The sequence below is a fragment of the Diprion similis genome, chromosome 14, assembly GCF_021155765.1.
Source record: "Diprion similis isolate iyDipSimi1 chromosome 14, iyDipSimi1.1, whole genome shotgun sequence".
In the NCBI taxonomy this organism is placed as follows: domain Eukaryota; kingdom Metazoa; phylum Arthropoda; class Insecta; order Hymenoptera; family Diprionidae; genus Diprion; species Diprion similis.
The window spans coordinates 9481009-9499387 of record NC_060118.1 but is presented as its reverse complement, the minus strand read 5'-3'; the positions used below and the strand labels follow the sequence as shown (position 1 = coordinate 9499387).

The following is an 18379-nucleotide window of genomic DNA, read 5'->3' as shown; positions in this document are numbered from 1 at the left end:
AAGGTACGTAGATGATGTGAATGTTACTGTACGCTCCTATGATATTCATAAGGTCGCTGATCGCTTCTGGAGTAGCGAAGAGAAATGTAAAGTGAAAATTAGCAGGGTTGGAAGATGAATAATGAAATGCAACAACAACTCCTTCGACGCAAGGTGATTTTATTTTTTCACTGTTATTTTTTCATCATAGGCGGACGTGTGATAAAAGACTATTTTTTTTATTCGTTCTCAGTATCGTTCCTCGACACGTAAAGTCACCCTACCAAGTGTCATGAGTAGAAAGTTTCCTGTATCCAGAGGTAGAGGGACTTTGGTGTTCGGTGTTGGCTTGAAACGGAACTTTGAAAGTAAGGTGATGAGACCGATTTTTGTCTGAAGAAGGCCGAACCTCATTCCTTTGAAACGGACAAAATGACTGTAAGTGGACAGAAATCTGAGGATACGTTGAGATGGCAGTTAGAACTCACCAATGCAATTCCTGGGCCCTTCACCGAACGGTAAATATGCAAAACGATGTCTTTTCGCGATGTTCTCTTCGCTGAAACGTTCGGGGTCAAATCTCTCCGGATCAGGATAAATGTCGGGGTCCCAATGAATCCCCAACACTGGAAGAATTATCGGGGTTCCAGTTGGGACTATGAATCCGGTTTCTGGCAGTTCGACTTCCCTGTTGCACGCCCTGTTCAGGATTGGGAAGGTAGGATACTTCCTGAGTGTTTCTGTGAAACATTGATCATGACAGGTTGGTTTGAAAACGATACGGTGATTCAAATAGCACGGAGATAAGTATTTGAAAATTCTTATCGTTCACTGACCAGAAACCACTTTGTCAAGATAGGGCATTTCCATGATGGTATGGTACGTCAAGCCTCCGTACTTTTCTAACACGGTATTAATTTCCTCGGCAAGCTTCTCCTGGATGTCCTGATTCATTGCCATCTCGTAGAGACAATGAGTGGCGGTGCTTGTGGAGGTTTCGAAACCACCAATCCAGAAAACAAAGACTTGAGCTGCCCCCTCCAGCATAGTAATCTTCTCACTGGCCGCGACTGAATAGTTATATTCTTTATTTTGACTGTCCAAGAAACTTGAAGAAAAAGTAAACGACCACCTACCTGGGCCCCGTTGCACTTCATTCCGGTCATCAGCTGGATAACCAGATCCATAAAATCATTTCGTACCACATTGTTAGCCATCCTGTACTTGGCGGTATCCTTGAAGGTGTTTATTATGAAATTTGAAGGACCTGTGTCAATGATCTTGACATGTAACATTGTCATGATCGACGGATACAGACTCATCAGTGTAATCCTCACTGGTTTGGGCTCAAGTAGTTTCCGGCCCCAAGCGCGGAATTCCGCTTCTGGGTTCTCTAAGCTGTTGCAGTCGATCCCGAATGCCACTGAAGCTATCACATCCGTGGAAAACCTACTCTTATAAATGGGAAACGATGAGTATCACAGTGGCTGTGTACATTAATTTTTTTAACAATATAAATCTGGATCGTCCAGTATATGTAGAATAACTCCATTCCAAATCATAGAAAATATCTAAGGTGTCAACTTTTTCCAGGGTTAGAGTAAATGAAACATCGTTTTTCATACGGATGCAATTCACTTTGAACCATCTCGATACTAGGCACTACAATACGTGTCGGCCTTACGCACCTCGCCATGAGATCTTTGACTTCTACGTCGACGTTCTGGTTGGCCTCCTTGGCAATGCACTTGTTGAGCTTCTCCGCGATTTCCTTCACTATCCCGAACATTTGCTTCATTTTACCAGTTGTGAAGGTCGGTGTGAACTTGGCTCTGAGGCGCTTCCACTTTGGACCACCGAGCAGGAATAAGTTACCCGACATCGGATCGATCTGCTCGTTGTGGTACAGGCCACGATCCTGGAAAGCCGTGAACTCCTTCGTCATTATGAACCGGATTATCTCAGGATCACAGACCACTAGTGTGGGATTGTGGAACGAGTAGATGCCGAAGATGCGGTTCCTCTTGAAGTCCAAGTACAAGTCGCGCATCAGTTGACCTGAAACACGTGAATGCCGAATGTCTGTTTCAACCACATCGACGAACACTCATTCCCATACAGTCAATGTTTCTTATAAACTGGTTCCCCTTACCCACAGATTTTTCTGCAGTGAGTACTGCCCATAGACTACCGAACGGAATTACAGGTTCGGACTACACGATCCCCTTCGATCTCCAGTAATGGTAAGTCACGTGTTTCAGGTACAAATAGAATGCACCAACGATCACGATTATTATTCTAAAAATATGGAGAAGTAAGTTTGTTGAAATAAGCTCCATCTTTCCACGAACCTCTTGCATCAAATTACGTATGTTTGCTATTTAGAGACTGATGCTAATGTAACTCATCTGCAATAAAGGATTATCAGATGTTTCGATTAAAGTACTAATTTTTACGTTGAAATTGTCCATCAAATTTGGAGACATTTTTTGAATCTACATATTCGTTAATAAATTGAACACACTTTAGCAAGTAAATATGTTATGCTTTTTCACGAGTTTGACGTTTGCGGAAACGATTATAACAGTTTTTTATCGAGTTACAAATTGAATAGCACCATGTGATTGTCAAACCTGAATTTTTTTTACGGTTTTAGGAAATGTTATTACACCAGTGAACTCGTAATATACTTAATATTGTGAATCGTGATGGTTCCAGTACGGAGCGTAGGTGGTCTCTGGTCTGCTAATGGCTTGCACACCGCGTTTATGTTAATTAAGATCGAGATTATTCGGAATTCTGTGTAAACGTTTTTCGGAAAAGAAAATGGGAATAAAACTACGTGATACAAATTCTTATTCTACTATCTTATCATTTTGTTTACATAAAATGCTTATTCTTTGATGCAAAACATGGCTTGTAAAATGTGTTTTACACTGTCTTGCGAGAAATTTGGACGATTCAAAAAAAATCGATGCATCATTCATTGGTAAAATTGTGAATGGAGTTGCGCATAATAATTTCAGTATATAAAGAATTTTGAAACGTGGTTTTTTTTACTTTTAATTCATCAATTTACTTGCGCTATATTTATTCAAAAAACACTTCAGAGTGTCTTCAAGTTTGATAAATTCTGACTTTGGTAGAACCCATCAATTTTCGAAGGTTATGGTCTCATTTAATATTACACGAGCAGCAATAGATATAGGTATAGCTATATGATATAAGCTTATGGCCTAATATGACTGCAGCCTAATATGCAGTCTGAAATAAAAAGTATCATTCATAAATAAGTAATAGTCCCATAATAAATTCTGCACAGCTGTGATACGGTTATGAAACAATTTATTTGACGAATAATCGACGAATCACATACAATTGTTTTAAAAAGTTCCAAAAGTGAAAACGTAGGTTGATCAAGCGTTTTATAAATTAATATCAATTAATTCTCTATAATCTGGGTATAAATTACATTATCGTTTCAGGTTCATATGCAGATGACAGCATTTCACAATAGTTGCTTAGAATTTTTTTCTCTACTACAGTCAGGCTGTAGTTAAATATTCTTCCATCTTCCACTATCTTTCTTCGACTCGAAGCGTTACTCCGCCTAGGGGTCCGTGCAACAAATTTCCTCTGTCCAGAGGCAGAGGTACTTTCAAATCCGGAGAGGGCTTGAAGCGATACTTTGAAAGCAGTACAATGAGGCCCATTTTCGTCTGAAGATAGCCGAATCTCATTCCTGTAAAAGGAATTTAGAAAAAACAGTAATGCATTACGTTCGACATTCACGTGAAGAACTGACCGATGCAATATCTGGGCCCTTCGCCAAAAGGTAGATAAACGTAACGGTGCCTCTTGGCGATATTCTCCTCCGTGAAACGTTCCGGGTCGAATTTCTCTGGCTCAGGATAAAAGTCGGGATCCCTATGGATGCCAAACACCGGAATGAAGATCTGGGTACCCGCTGGAACGTGGAAGCCGCTATCGGGCAAGTCAACGTCCTGATTGCACTCCCTGTTGAGTTCTGGAACGATAGGATACTTCCTCAGGGTCTCTGTGAAATGCGAGAGAAAAGAAATGAGAATTTGATTCCGGTGGATATAGTTTGATGAACAGATCCTGGATCAACAAACCGGATACAACTTTGTGAAGGTAAACCATCCTTGCGATGCTCTCGTAAGTCATTCCACCAAATTCTTCGAGGACGGTGTTTATTTCCTCGGCAACTTTCTCCTGGATTTCAGGGTTCAGCGCCATTTCGTAGAGGCAGTTTGTTACCGTTGTTGATGAAGTTTCGAAACCGGCTAGCCAGAAGATGAAAGCTTGAGCTGCTCCTTCCTCGATAGTTATCCGTCCACCAGTGTCCTCTGCACGATTCAACATAAAAAGAAGCATCGTTAATGCATCCTGACTTATTTCGAGTGATTCGATGTTCTACCTGACTCCTGGGTGTCCTTGCCGTCGTCAGCTTTGACATAACCCCTGTCCATCAGCTGCATAACCAGGTCCATAAAGTCATTCCTTACTACTTTAGCAGACTTTCTATACGCCACCGTCTCTTTGAACGTTCTCATGAAGAAGTCTGAAGATCCTTTGTCGGTTGTGCTGATGTTCAACAGCTTCAAAATCGATGGACACACTGACAGCAGCGTGTTTATGATTGGCTTGGGCTCCAACGTCTTACGACCCCAGAAAAGAAACTCAGAGTTTCCGTTTTGCAAGTTGTTGCCGTTTATTCCGAACGCTATGGAGGCGATGACGTCAGTAGTAAACCTGAAACCGAGGGTTTTCCTGTTTCTGACCTTTGCTGAACGACGCCTAGCTTCGACCACTCACCTGTCCATGATGCCCTTCACTTCAACGAGATCGCTCTTCTTCACTTCACCGGCAAAGCACTGGACGAGATTATCGGTGCAGTCCTTAACAGCACTGAAATAGTTCTTCATCTTAACGGACGTGAACGTTGGCGTTAACTTCGCCCTCATCTTCCTCCACCTCACACCACCGAGCAGGAAAAGGTGGGACGACATCGGGTCCACTTCCTCGTTCACGTACATTCCGCGGTCCTGAAATTTCGCGAACTCTTTTGTCAGCACGGAGCGGATCAGGTCTGGGTCACAGATTACCAGGGTTGGTCTGTGGAACGCGTAAATGCCGAAGACGCGTTTCTTCTTAAATCGGTTGTACTCATCGCGCAGCATTTCACCTGAGAACAACACGAGTGCATACATTGAAGATAGATTGGAATTCTGGCTGTTCGATATCAAATTGAAACGCACCGATTGTCTTCCTGGCCATGAGGACCGGCAACAAGTTGCCGAACGGTACTATCGTTTCACCCTGAACAACCCCTCTTGAACTCCAGTAATTGTAGACGATGTGTTTTAGGTACATGTAGGCGACACCGAAAATTGCAACTATCACACCAAGAATTTGGAGAAGAAGGTTGTCCGGGAGAAACACCATCTTGGCAGACACTAGAGAATGAATTATCCAGACACACAAGGATGCTCACAAATGCAATAAATCATGTCCAGGGTGTTATGGGGAATCAAAGGTAGCGGCATGCGGCACTCTATTCAAGGACTGTGATATTGAAACGCACTTGACACATCAAAAGTTGATAAATTGGAGAGTAGCGACGATAGTTCGACACTTTTCATGTCCCGTCACATATGCAGCCCGCAGGGTTTCGGAAAGCAAGTATATAAGCATCGAACCCCCTCCATAGCAATAAACGCACTCTAACCGGAGGCCATAGCGTCTGACGTAATAGCTGTAGCTTTAGTTTCCATTACTTCATTGGAATGGTTGACATATATTCGTGGAGCCTCGATGTTGGCATTCTAATGCTTTCAAATTCGTTCAATTATTACGATATCGATTTTGAGAACGATTTGAAGAAAACAGTTTGAGAACTCAAGAAACTCTAGTGAACAGCGTACGTGGCCAAGAGACAATTAGTTGGTCTGAAACACGTTTGCGTCTTATCTTATGGCCTAATCTCAAACCTAATGAGTAATTTCAACTGGGTAAGAATATCTTGTAAATATGGTGTGGAATCCGTGGACAAGAAGCAGCTTGTGATTCATGACTTGTCTTGTTCTCAATAACGCATTCGAAGTATAACATAGGTGAAAATTCGGTTTGCTAATAATTCCTTCCGGAAGAAGAGGCAAGTAAGATTTTACTTAAAGGGACCAGTACGGATTTAAAAAATAAAAAATTCAAGTTTATTTCCCGGCGAAAAAAGAAAATGTTCAAAATGCAAAATTTGTGTAACAAGGAATTTTCCACCTCCAAATTTTTTCTATATGAAATGCCCGTTGACTAAAAAATAGATCGATTTTTGACTATGTTAATTTTCGTTTGAGGAAAGATCTACTGGCACCCTTTAGGCGGTTTTTTGATTCTTTAACTCATCGTTTTCGTACCATGATCTTGTGGAATATTTCCAACTCGACAACATGAAAATAGAGTCGTTAGCATTATTTATGGAAATATCTCCGCCTTGCGTACGAAGAATTATCTTATCTGCCTAAAGATTAGGAAACCCATGAGCCGCAGCACCGAAATGGGCCACAGTTTTAATGCATTCTATTCACAACGATGGGCGGGTACCAAACTATCCGTGAAATTTGGTAATCAGGAAATTTGGTAATTAGTGGGAGATTTCAGTCAGTGTCAACGATAATTTTATACGAGTTGAAACATTATTTTTCTTTACGTTCTGGTAGAGAGGCGATTTAAATGGGGACTTTAGCTGGAGCATCGATATAATTTGTCTTATCACGATGAATGGGTCATCGTCTAGTCCCGTCCGTCATCTGTAGACCTTCATCTGGTTACGATTAACAGGACAATTACGAATGTTTTATCATTGGACAAGAAAATGACTTATTTTATCCTTAAGGTGCTTATAAAGACCCGTTGTACACCTCGAAAACGCGGAGATGCAGAACTCTTATACCGCTCAAGCGATCAGAGTGAAACTTGGGCAATTGATGCCTAATTTTGGCAAAAAATGGAGCCACTTTTTACTTTTTTAAAATTTGGAAAAAAAATTTACAGATTGGTTACCACCCACAGAAATTGACCAAATTTTCACAGTTAGACTGAATGGATCGAACTATCCGGCATGATGCCACTCGGCGGTGATAAAACACACATTTTGAGCCCAGTCCTATGAGATTTAATGGTGAAATGACGAAATGGCAGCTGATCTGGTTTTCGATTACGAAGTACACCGAAATCTCATTTTGGCGACATTTGTTACCGACCTTTCACGCATGCCGGTAATGTATGCGTGTAATGTCGGTAAAAAATTACCCGCATGCGTGAAAGGTCGGTAACAAATGTCGCCAAAATGAGATTTCGGTGTACTTCGTAATCAAAAACCAGATCAGCTGCCATTTCGTCATTTCACCATCAAATCTCATGGAACTAGGCTCAAAATGTCTGTTTCATCACCACCAAGTTTCATCATACTGGACAGTTCGATCCATTCAGTGTAACTGCGAAAATTTGGCCAATTTCTGTGGGTGGTAACCAATCTGTAAAATTTGTTTCCAAAATTTGAAAAAGTAATAAGACGCTCCACTTTTTGCCAAAATAAGGCATTAACTGCCCAAACTTTACTCTGATCCCTTGAGCGGTATAGGAGTTTTGCAACCCCGCGTTTTCGAGGCGTACGACGCTTCTTTATAAGCATCTTAAGTGCAGAAATTCCCATGCTGCTCAAACGTGCAGGTAAGATGGGGACCATAGGAAAATGATCAAAACTGACTATTTACTTAAAGTTGGAATGAAAAGATTAAGTGCGCAAACGATAATGACACGTAAAGTTGAGTAAAGTGAGAAAAATGTTATTTTCTTTTTTTTCATCACAATAGTCACAAGCATAGACTGTGGTAGCGTCGTCAACACCAGAACAATCTTCGAGCAGAAATCTTCAATTTATCGTGCGGTTATAATTCTTCTTTGTATTCTTCATGCATTCATATTTCCGTCTATTTGAATTATAGTAAAAACCTTTATCAATACTAAAGTACACTTTGGAGCACTATCGTTTTTCGATTCGAAGAGTCACTCCTCCTTTCGGACCAAGAACAAAGTTTCCCTTGTCCAGTTCAAGCGGCACTTTTAAATCCGGACCTGGCTTGAATCTGTACTTGGAAAGTAGGCTGACGAGGCCAACCTTCGTCTGAATCAACCCGAACCTCATGCCTAAAATGATACAGCAAATTAAAGCAAAGCAACGGCATTGATTGAAGCTTCACGATATTTAAAGTGACGAAAGTAACATACCAATGCAGTTTCTGGGCCCCTCGCCGAACGCCAAATAAGAGAACTGGTGCCTCTTGGCGATGTTCTCTTCGGTGAACCTTTCCGGGTCAAATTTTTCCGGGTTTGGATAAATTTCGGGATCTCGGTGAAGCCCGAATACGGGAATAAGAATCGGAGTTCCCTTTGTGACGCAAAGTCCGGTACCAGGAAGTTCAATATCCTTGGTACACTCTCTGTTGAGTACCGGAAGCGAAGGATACTTCCTCAGCGTTTCTGTTGGCGGAAAAAATTTTCACTAGTGAATATCTTCATTTGCGATACGAAATTGAGTGATAATTATCGAGAAAGAAAAAAAGGTACCAGACACAACTTTGTGAAGATAGTGCATCTCCTTGATGCTTTCGTAATTCATGCCACCAAACTTGGACAATACGGTGTTTATCTCCTCGGCAACTTTTTCCTGGACATCAGGATTCAACGCCATTTCGTAAAGGCAGTAGGTTGCCGTTGTTGAAGACGTCTCAAAGCCGGCCAACCAGAAGACGAAGGCTTGAGCTGCTCCTTCCAGCATTGTAATCTTCACGTTGTCGGCATCTGCGAGTCGAGATTAAATGGATTACGGTTCTTGCGCTTTTAGGAAGTTTGATTATATCAGCGTACCCGATATTGTCTCAGGCGATTTCGTCCTCTCGTCACTTTGTAAGTAACCCTTGTTGATGAGTTGCAGAACCAGATCCAAAAAGTCCTTCCTCACCACGTTGTTGGCCGTTCTGTATTGCACGGTCTCCTTGAAAACGTTTATGAAAAAGTTCGATATCTCCTTGTCGATTACCCGAATGCTGAAGAGATGCATGATGCTCGGGAACAGTATCGCAAGCGCGTTTCTCAACGGTTTTGGCTCGAAGACCTTTCGACCCCACTTTCGAAACTCTGCATCTGGATTCTCGATGCTGTTGCACTGAATGCCAAAAGCTACTGACGCAATGACGTCAGTGGAAAACCTGCAATCGCGATTTTTACACATCAGGAATTGGTTCGTCAGAGTAAACAGTCACTGTCAGATTAGCTGACCTTGCCATCAGTTCTTTGACCTCGATAAGTTCAGATTTACTGGCTTTGCTTGAAACGGAGGAAGCCAGGATATCGGCACAATCTTTGACGGTGAAAAACATTTGCTTCATCTTGCTTGAAGTGAACGTCGGAGTGAACTTGGTCCTCAGATGCTTCCATTTGGCTCCTGGTACCAAGAAGAGGTTTCCAAGAACAGGATCGACTTTCTCGTTTGTGTATAAACCACGGTCGTGAAAGTAGGCGAACTCCTTAGTCAGAATGAAACGTATCAGCTCAGGGTCGTTGACAACAAGCATGGGTCTGTAAAACGTGTAGATACCGACTACTCGGCTTTTTTTGAACGCTATGTACGTATCACGAAGGAACTCGGCTGCAATGTAAACAAAAGCAAAAATCGTTCGGAAACTGGATTATCTTAACGTTATCGTATAATCGATTTGTTGTACTCACCGAGCGAAGTCTGGATTGATAATACGGGCCATAAGCTTCCAAATGGAACAATTATTGGCTTGACGTAATCAACGTTCCTCGAATGCCAATAATTGAAGGTCACATATTTCAAGTAGATGTATACACCACCGATCACAGCGATTATCAATCCGAATAATTCAACGAGCAGGTATTCCGAATGATTCCCCATGATTTAATTATGCAAAATTGCAATCAGCGTCGAGCTGTGACTGCTGATGCGATCACCTCTCAAGATTCTCTACTGTTGACGAGATTATAGCTGGAATCCAAATCCCTGTAACGTGTATATTGATCGAGTGAAAGAGAGAAGACCAAATTGTTATGTAAGAATCCGTGATTCGTGAAGTAAAAAATTAATGTTTTCATCAAAGCACAATTATTATTCTATACAGACTGTAAATCAGTGTTCACCAGTGTTCAAAACTCCCACCGAACTCACAACCTTCACCTTCCAATTTGTCGTTATCTGACGTTGTTGTATCTCTCAATTCTCACATGTTAAACTTGGAGAATCTAAGATGAAACTGCCGCTGGCTGTGGCTCTACAAGGTTAACCTGACTCATGTAAAATCTAATCTGACCAAAGCGTCTCTTACTTTTTCTGTTTCTTTCTCGCTCAAGTTCGCGATTAAGAATCGGGAATTAATCCCCCGCACGATTAACATCGGTACGTCTTACATCTGATAACTCCCAACGGAGCAAGTGAGACAGAGAAGGTTTAGCATTTGCGTTATTGCGAGTTTTTTAATAATTTTAGACGGTTAGACGATTAACTGCTACTTTATTTGGTAGAACTTCGACCTTGAAGCAAATACCACATACGGCAAAGTCTGCGGCGCTGACTGATGTGTTAATTTTATAATTAAATAGGAGATACGGTGTTGATGCAGACTCATCCGAACCTTGTCAATTTTTCGGAGAATTTTTTTTTTCTTTCATCCGAAAATTTAGTCAATTCAATTAAATCAAACTGATGATTATCTCTCACATGAGACATATCTATTGTAATTAACATGTGATATTCGGATTAGTTAAACTGTTATGACAGAGGTATAAAAAATCACCTTGTTCATCAGCTCCATAACCGAGTTCAAAAAAAAAACATTTCATCCTGAACTTCACTTAAGAAATAACTCATGACAACAATAATTTAGAAGCAAAATAACCTATGACAAGAATAACTCATGACAAAATTATAAGTATTTACAATATCACCATGTCAACTTACTCTTTGATAAATAATTATTAACAAGACCATATGTTTTGTGTCAAATTAGGATAAATAATGATCAAAAATTCACATTAATTACGAGGCTACTCTTTCTTTGAGATAATGGATTTAATTTTTGATAAAAAAAAAATAAAATAAAAACAAAACAACAACAATGTAGAAAAAATGAATATATATAATATAAAAATTATTTTTTCGAATAATAAACTACGTAATAATCACACGTAAGTCTATAAAATAATATTAAAATGGAATATAACTTATCTTTGTCATAAGTTATTTTTGTCGTGAGTTATTGTTGTCATGACTTATTTCTGTTGTGAGCCATTGTTGTCAGAGTTATTATTTCTGGGTTATTAATCCTAGTATCAATCTTTGATTTCGATGAAATACGTAAATGCCAAAGATCCGACTATTTTTAAATTCCAAATACACGTTGTGTACCATTTCACTTGTAAAACGAATTCAAGGCTTGCTTCCGTTTCGTGAAAAGTAACATAAGTTCGGACAAACCGTTCGTTGAATCCACTCGGGATCGTTTGGCAGCAATCTCTCATACCTAGTGAACGTTTTCCTGACGTCACGGGCTTCATGTTTCCATAAGAAATGGTCAACTGTGGGATTCGATGTTTCTTGAATCCCAGTAGTTGAATATCGCATACTTGACGTAAGAATAGGCGGCAAGAGTAACAGCAATTATTACGCCAATAAATTCGACGAGAAAATAATCAGAAGGAATAATCTTATCTTCAGTTTTTCTAGCCTAAAATTGAATCTCAAAACGATTTTCCAGATTCTTTGCGTCTTTGATCACAAATTCTTGGCTCCTTTAGCATCAGCCTGTCACTGGGACTTTCGATATTCCACGATAATTTCCTGATGATTATTATTATCATTCCAGTTAAACCGATCGAAGTAAAATACAGATTATAAATATCAATAGAAAATGGGATATAGCGAAGGCGTTAGGTGAGTGAAAAAAAAGTACAGCACATTTCTTCTCATGAAAATGCACGATTATTTTTCTCAACGTTGATAATAAATTGTACTGATAAGTATAATAACCAAAACAATTGGCTCTCGACTCTTTAAGAGACATAAACGTCAATTAACAACACACCCTGAATACCGAAAAGAAAATACACTAGCGTATTGTCCAATCACCAGTATCAATACCTATTCATGTGGCATGCCCGTAAACCGCCTGTTTCTTTAGCAAGGATAAAGATTTCAGGACGAGCTGAAGGCGAGTACTGAAATTATCCGAGCCAAAAAACGGTTTACGGGTATGCCACATACAATATTTTTTACGGTATGGGCATTGAAAAGCAAAACGAAGAGTGAGGTTATGTCGCGATCTGTTCGACGAAGCTACTTTATTCGCCAGTTTGGTATGCGCACTTCGAACTGCACATCAAAACTGCGGAATAAAGACTTTATTCCGCAACTTTGTTCGCTGCCGTATAAAGCGTCACTTTACGGAACGAAAACTGCCACAAAAAGTGGACTTTTCAATGCCCATGCCGTAAAAAATAATTTTCACGTTAAAGAATGAAGAAATGTCATTGTGACTTGATCTATCAAGAAATTTGGTCTCCCCCGTTTTCATGGAAAAGATTTTCGATATAATCACCGATGCACTGAGTGTGGATAGAAATTCTCTGACAGCAGGAAACACCAGAATGCCAGAAAACACCAGAAGGTTACTTGCAGTACGTTTATTGACTAACATGCTTATGCCGTTCCCGATCACCTCTAACTACTTGGCAATCTTAAGACCGAACACCATAGATTAACAACATCACATTATCGCATTTGCACACGCAGTGTTACTCCGTTTGCGGCGACTTGCACAAAGTTGACCTTGTCCATTATCAATGGCACATCCAGGTTTGGCCCAGGAGTGAAACGATACTTTGACAACAGGCTGATGAGACCAACCTTAGATTGCACCAGTCCGAACCTCATACCTGTAAATAAAACGGAATGTAATCAGTATGGACATAATCAGATGATGCAAGGCTGACACTAACGTACCTATGCAGTTTCTGGGCCCTTCGCCAAATGGCAAGTACGTGTACTGATGCCTTTTGGCGATGTTCTCCTCGTTGAATCGTTCCGGGTCGAATTTCTCTGGATCTGGGTATATATCGGGGTTCGAATGGAGCCCGAGAACCGGGATGACGATTGGAGTACCCTTCGTGACACGATAGCCAGTTCCAGGCATCTCAATATCTTCGTCACACTCTCTGGTGAGTATTGGGACCACCGGGTACTTTCTCAGCGTTTCTGTCGATCATGGTTGAACATTAGCTGAAACTCGGTAACACCATGAACGATTTCGCCGATGGGTTAATCACTGATCGATTTCATGTACATCTGATTTTAAGATTACAAAGTTTTCAAAAGATTTCAGATGATTTCACAAGATTTTAAAGGATTACAAGTGACTTCAAGAGATTTCAAAGGATTTCAAAAGATTTCAAAAGAATACTAGAGGCCACATGGGATTTCGAAGTATTTTTTTGGAAGAAAGTTTCAGAGATTTCAGAAGATTTCAAAAGACTTCAAGAGATTTTGGAATATTTCGTGAAATTTCAAGGATTGCACAAGATTTCAGAGGATTTCACAAGATTTCCGGAAAAGCATACACTAGTGATTAACTCCTTGGATTTGACTAGACGCAAGAATTACCGGAAACGACTTTGGCAAGATAGGACATTGCGTTGACACTTTCGTAAGTCACGCCCCCATATTCTTCGAGGACACTGATTATTTCTTTGGCCACTTTGTCCTGCAAGTCCTGATTCAGCGCCAACTCGTAGAGACAATGAGTCACCGTTGACGATGATGTATCAAATCCACCAATCCAGAATACGAAAGCTTGGGCGGCACCTTCGTCCATGGTAATCTTTCGATTGTCAATTTCTAACCGTGAATGAAAACTGTTTGAATCTTTTAGCGTAGATGAGAAATGACTGTGATTTAAAAATGTCTGACAGTAGTAGTGAGAAAGTAACTTAGTCTTAGTTTCAAGTATTACCTGTCTCGGAGGAAAGTTTATCCTCATCCTTATTTTTAACGAACCCTTTGTTCATCAGCTGTATGACTGAGTCCAAAAAGTCTTTTCGGACAACATTATTGGCAATTCTATAATCGACTGCTTCCTTGAAAGCACGAGTAAAGAATTTTGTAGTATCGTGGTCAATCGTAGGAATTTTCAATACTTGTAACAAGTATGGAAAGGTGAAGGAAAGTACGGCTGTAAATAATTTTGGTTCAAAAAACTTTCGGCCCATCACTAAAAACTCTGCGGTTGGGTTCTCGAGGCTGTTGCAGTTGATGGCAAAGGCCACTGACGCAATCACGTCTGTGGAAAACCTAAAATACAGAAGATCCTTGGTGGTTGGCGGTTGCTTACATCCTGCTTTCGATGGCGCCCAAAGGAATCAAAGAGTGTCAAAAAAAAAGCTCGACTAACCTTGCCATGAGATCTTTGATCTCAATCACTTCAGAGTTCTGAGCTGTTTTCTCGACAACTGCTGCAAGTCTTTCGGATGTTTCCTTAACCGTGAAAAACATCTGCTTCATCTTGCTCGATGTGAACGTGGGAGTGAACTTGTTCCTCAAAAACTTCCATTTAGCACCGGGTAACGAGAACAGATGTCCAGACAAGGGTTCAGACTTTTCATCGCAGTAAACTCCACGGTCATGAAAGTGTGCGAACTCCTTCGTGAGAACAAAGCGTACGAGTTCTGGATCAGCGACGACAAGAGAAGGTCGGTGAAACATGTAAACACCAATAATCGGACTTTTTTTAAACTCCAAGTAGATGTCGTGGAACATTTCACCTGGAACACGAACCGCACAATTATTGTCACTTTGAAAAATTACCTTCTTTAGAAAAGATATGAGATAATTATTTACAGTTAGACTAATTGTGAGGTAGAAACATTTTACGCTAATTTGTTATACCTATTGAACGTTTTCCTGTCACGACGGGCTTCATGTTGCCAAAAGGAACGATGGGCTTTGGAGAAGTTACATTTCTCGAACTCCAGTAGTTGAAGATCACATATTTCATGTAGACGTAGGCAGATATGGCAATGGCAATTATTATGCCCAGAAATTCGAGAAGGAAATAGCTGGAGTAGAGCGCCATGTTTTCTATATCATCTCACGATTGAACGCACAATTATATAAAAAAAACTCGACTAGTCTTATCGAATTACTCAATCACAAAATTTTCACTCGAATAAAACTGCTGGCATCTTGCCAGATTTCGTAAATGTTTAATTTTCCGCGATAAATTTCTTCGATTATTTCTTGCTTTTCTTGAAAAGTGTTGAAAGTTTTGCACGTCTACTTAATTTCAATCAGCTCCTGATTCTGATCTGAACATTGCATTGCCGCTTTTCGTTTTCATCTTACAGATTTATAACAATCGTTGCCATTCACCCCACTTCTTCTTGAAACTGAAATGATATTGTCCGCCACTTAGCCAAGCCTACTGCAATGGAATATGCCGCGTTAACGGTGACTTCGCTCTTTCTTGCGTGCTCAGTAGATAAGATATGAGAGTTCTGGCGCACAATGGCGGCGTTTCGAGGAGGGGGTTCCCCCCATTCCTACGGGCCGGCCGGGCCGGCAGCAGCGGATGGACTGAAGATGAGGAGGAGGTTGAGGGGGTTGCGGAGGTTGGGGACGAAATAACCATCGGATTTTCTGAAGCAGCGTCAGAGTTCTCGCTGGAGGAACTTCGGGGACTCGTTGAAGATGCGCGGGAGGCTCGAGCGCGGCCAAACAGCCGATATTACATAAATTATTATAATCGAACGCCTATACAAATTATTATAGAAAAATGGGAAAATGAGACTGTCGCCATAATGATAGATATAGAAAATGATGCTGATGATGAAGATGATGATAGTGATCATGATAATGAGGATGATTTTATGGATTATTTCGAGGAGTAAAACTATGTATTACACAAAATTATATTTTTCCACAAATGAAATTCATAATATTTACATTTATTTCACAAGAACGGATGAAAGTTATAAAGATATATGTATAATTGTAATAAATTCTGTAATAATCTTATTAAACACCGAATCGATCCTTGTCCCGCGTGTTTCCAAATATTGTCCGATGGGAAGTATTCGTGGTATCTGTTTCAACAGCTGCATCCGACATTTATGATAAAATTTTGTTACATCCTTACATTGAACATATTACTCTAAAAAGATTTCAATACTGATTTACGGAAAAAATCGAACAGTAAATTTGAAAAAAACTTTTATAAATCAATGAACAACGCAGTTTTCGGTAAAACAATCGAAGATGTTAGTGAGATCGGCGTTAACAACAAACGGGACAGTGTCTTTGTTATTAAAAAGTTTGACCTTTAAATTTAAATCTTCAGATCTTGGAAATGGTATGCACACTTTATTCGTAGATCGTTAGGTCGTAGGCGTAGGTTTTACAGCAAAGTGGTATAGACATCTATCGCATAATTTCAACAGCTGCATCCGGCATTTATGATAAAATTTTGTTACATCCTTACATTGAACATATTACTCTAAAAATATTTTAATACTGATTTACGGAAAAAAATCGAACAGTGAATTTGAAAAAAAACTTTTATAAATTAATGAACAACGCAGTTTTCTGAAAGATCTTTGACCCATGCAATGTGGAATCTTGGTATGAATTCACGGTTTCTCCGGGAGTTTGCGCGCAATTGTGGTCGACCACGTCCGAGCCTGCACACGCCCATCCCTCCCCTATCAGTGAAAAAAAATAAACACGTTGGAGATACCCAGTGGGAAAATCGGTTGGCGGGAAGCGGCTTCGAGTGGCATAGAGATGAATTCTGATCCCTAAACTCTTGACCGGGTAATTTATGTTTATGGGATCTGACGAAAAGGGCTGTTTGGTGAAAAGTCGCATGTGCAACCTGTCAAGTAGGAAAAAAATCACATGAGGAAAGGCTGGCAGTGCAGATCCATGTTACAAAGTTTTACGACGTTTGACGGGAAAACCTCCCGAGAAGAGTTTTTTGGGTAAAGTGTTTTGAGAAAATTTTTCCGGCCACACATCTCGTGATAATGAAGATGATTTTATGGATTACTTCGGGGAGTAAAATCATGTATTACAAAAAATTACACAATTATTTATCATATATTTTCACACAAATGAAATTCATAATATTTACATTTATTTCACAAAAACGGATGAAAGTTATGAAGATATGTGTATAATTGTAATGAATTCAATAATAATCTAATTACATATAAAATTTTAATTCTATGTATGCGCTAGGATGTAATTACAATCAGTTCTATTTTTTCTAAATATGTAAATAATTTTATTGAATACTGCATTCTTATTATATGTATCAGCGAGGATGTAATTGTTGTAAATTCTATTGGTATTTTCAAACATATTGCCTACATTTTTTAGGCAGACGATTGCATTCCAAACAGTCTTTAACCAGAGGGTTTGGACCGTCCACTATATCGCCATCGGGTCCGGGTATATAATGCAGGGTACATCTGCGACAACTGTAGATGTTGGCATCCATTTTAATATTCTCAGGCAGCTTATCCCACACATCATTGATAGAATTTGATGCGAACATGTAGACGAATTCTTTCGGTAAAAAAGCGATATCCTCAGACCTCATTGCTCTTAAACCAGCCAATTCCTTGTACAGGTGGAGTGATTTCTCGAGAGAGCCGGTACACTCCTTCAAATACCAACTTCTCAGCCGCTGAACGTTCTCAAAGGCACAGTTGTATCCCGGGATGTATTCAGGGTTGTCATCATACCAAATCGATCCTTCTTCCGCATATTTACAAATATCGTCCGATGGGAAGTATCCGTGGTTTAGGTCGTGCAAGGGTGCCACTTCCATATATTTCAATTTTACCAGTGTAGGGGGCTCGATGTGTAAATCTTCCATATTAATAACTGGCGTGGTGCCACCGAGGATCTCCGTCAACCATGCTTTATTCTCTGCTCCTTTGACGTATACGTAACACGCATTTCTCACAATTTTTCTCAGAATCTTCGGTACTTCATCGTGAGATTTGTTGCCGACATTCCATGGTATCCCGTGATGATTGCGCGTTAACGAGGCGTTAGTAGCTCTATATTCGATTGGTAGGCTGGTTAAATCACATGGTGGTTTAATGAGGATGTGCTCCAAACCCGAACCGTTTATGTATATGGCTGCGACTTCTTTGGGTACAAGCTGGTTGCCTTGATCGATGAAACATTGCACGTCCAGGATCATCTCCATGGTGCAGAGGGATGCCGAGCTCGATTTTTCTC

At 40.2% G+C, this 18379-nt stretch overlaps 2 protein-coding genes across 2 annotated transcripts; both read right to left on the bottom strand.

Annotated features, from left to right (window-relative positions):
• Positions 1–188: 188 nt before the first annotated feature.
• On the bottom strand, positions 189–10039 carry LOC124414467. The gene is given in 12 exon segments (XM_046895415.1): positions 189–395; positions 3785–4036; positions 4116–4349; positions 4421–4755; positions 4819–5188; positions 5262–5492; positions 7453–7496; positions 8046–8208; positions 8290–8541; positions 8629–9269; positions 9340–9709; positions 9790–10039. Coding segments are annotated over 12 exon segments (3249 nt in total). The 5' UTR covers positions 9980–10039; the 3' UTR covers positions 189–228.
• A 2808-nt stretch (positions 10040–12847) lies between these two features.
• On the bottom strand, positions 12848–15203 carry LOC124414548 (probable cytochrome P450 6a14). The gene is made up of 6 exons (XM_046895512.1): positions 15017–15203; positions 14523–14892; positions 14085–14422; positions 13736–13969; positions 13079–13330; positions 12848–13011 (listed from the first exon to the last, which is right to left on the bottom strand). Exons 1-6 carry the CDS (start codon positions 15201–15203, stop codon positions 12848–12850), a joined length of 1545 nt encoding a protein of 514 aa, XP_046751468.1.
• Between the last annotated feature and the right edge of the window lie 3176 nt (positions 15204–18379).

Excerpts from the sequence above, each read along its gene's own strand:
- LOC124414548 (XM_046895512.1), bottom strand. The coding sequence starts at position 15,203 with ATGGCGCTCTACTCCAGCTATTTCCTTCTCGAATTTCTGGGCATAATA. Across the intron at positions 14,423-14,522 it reads ATCAAAGATCTCATGGCAAG|GTTTTCCACAGACGTGATTG; the intron begins GTTAGTCGAGCT and ends TCTGTATTTTAG. Across the intron at positions 13,331-13,735 it reads TCTTGCCAAAGTCGTTTCCG|AAACGCTGAGAAAGTACCCG; the intron begins GTAATTCTTGCG and ends CATGATCGACAG.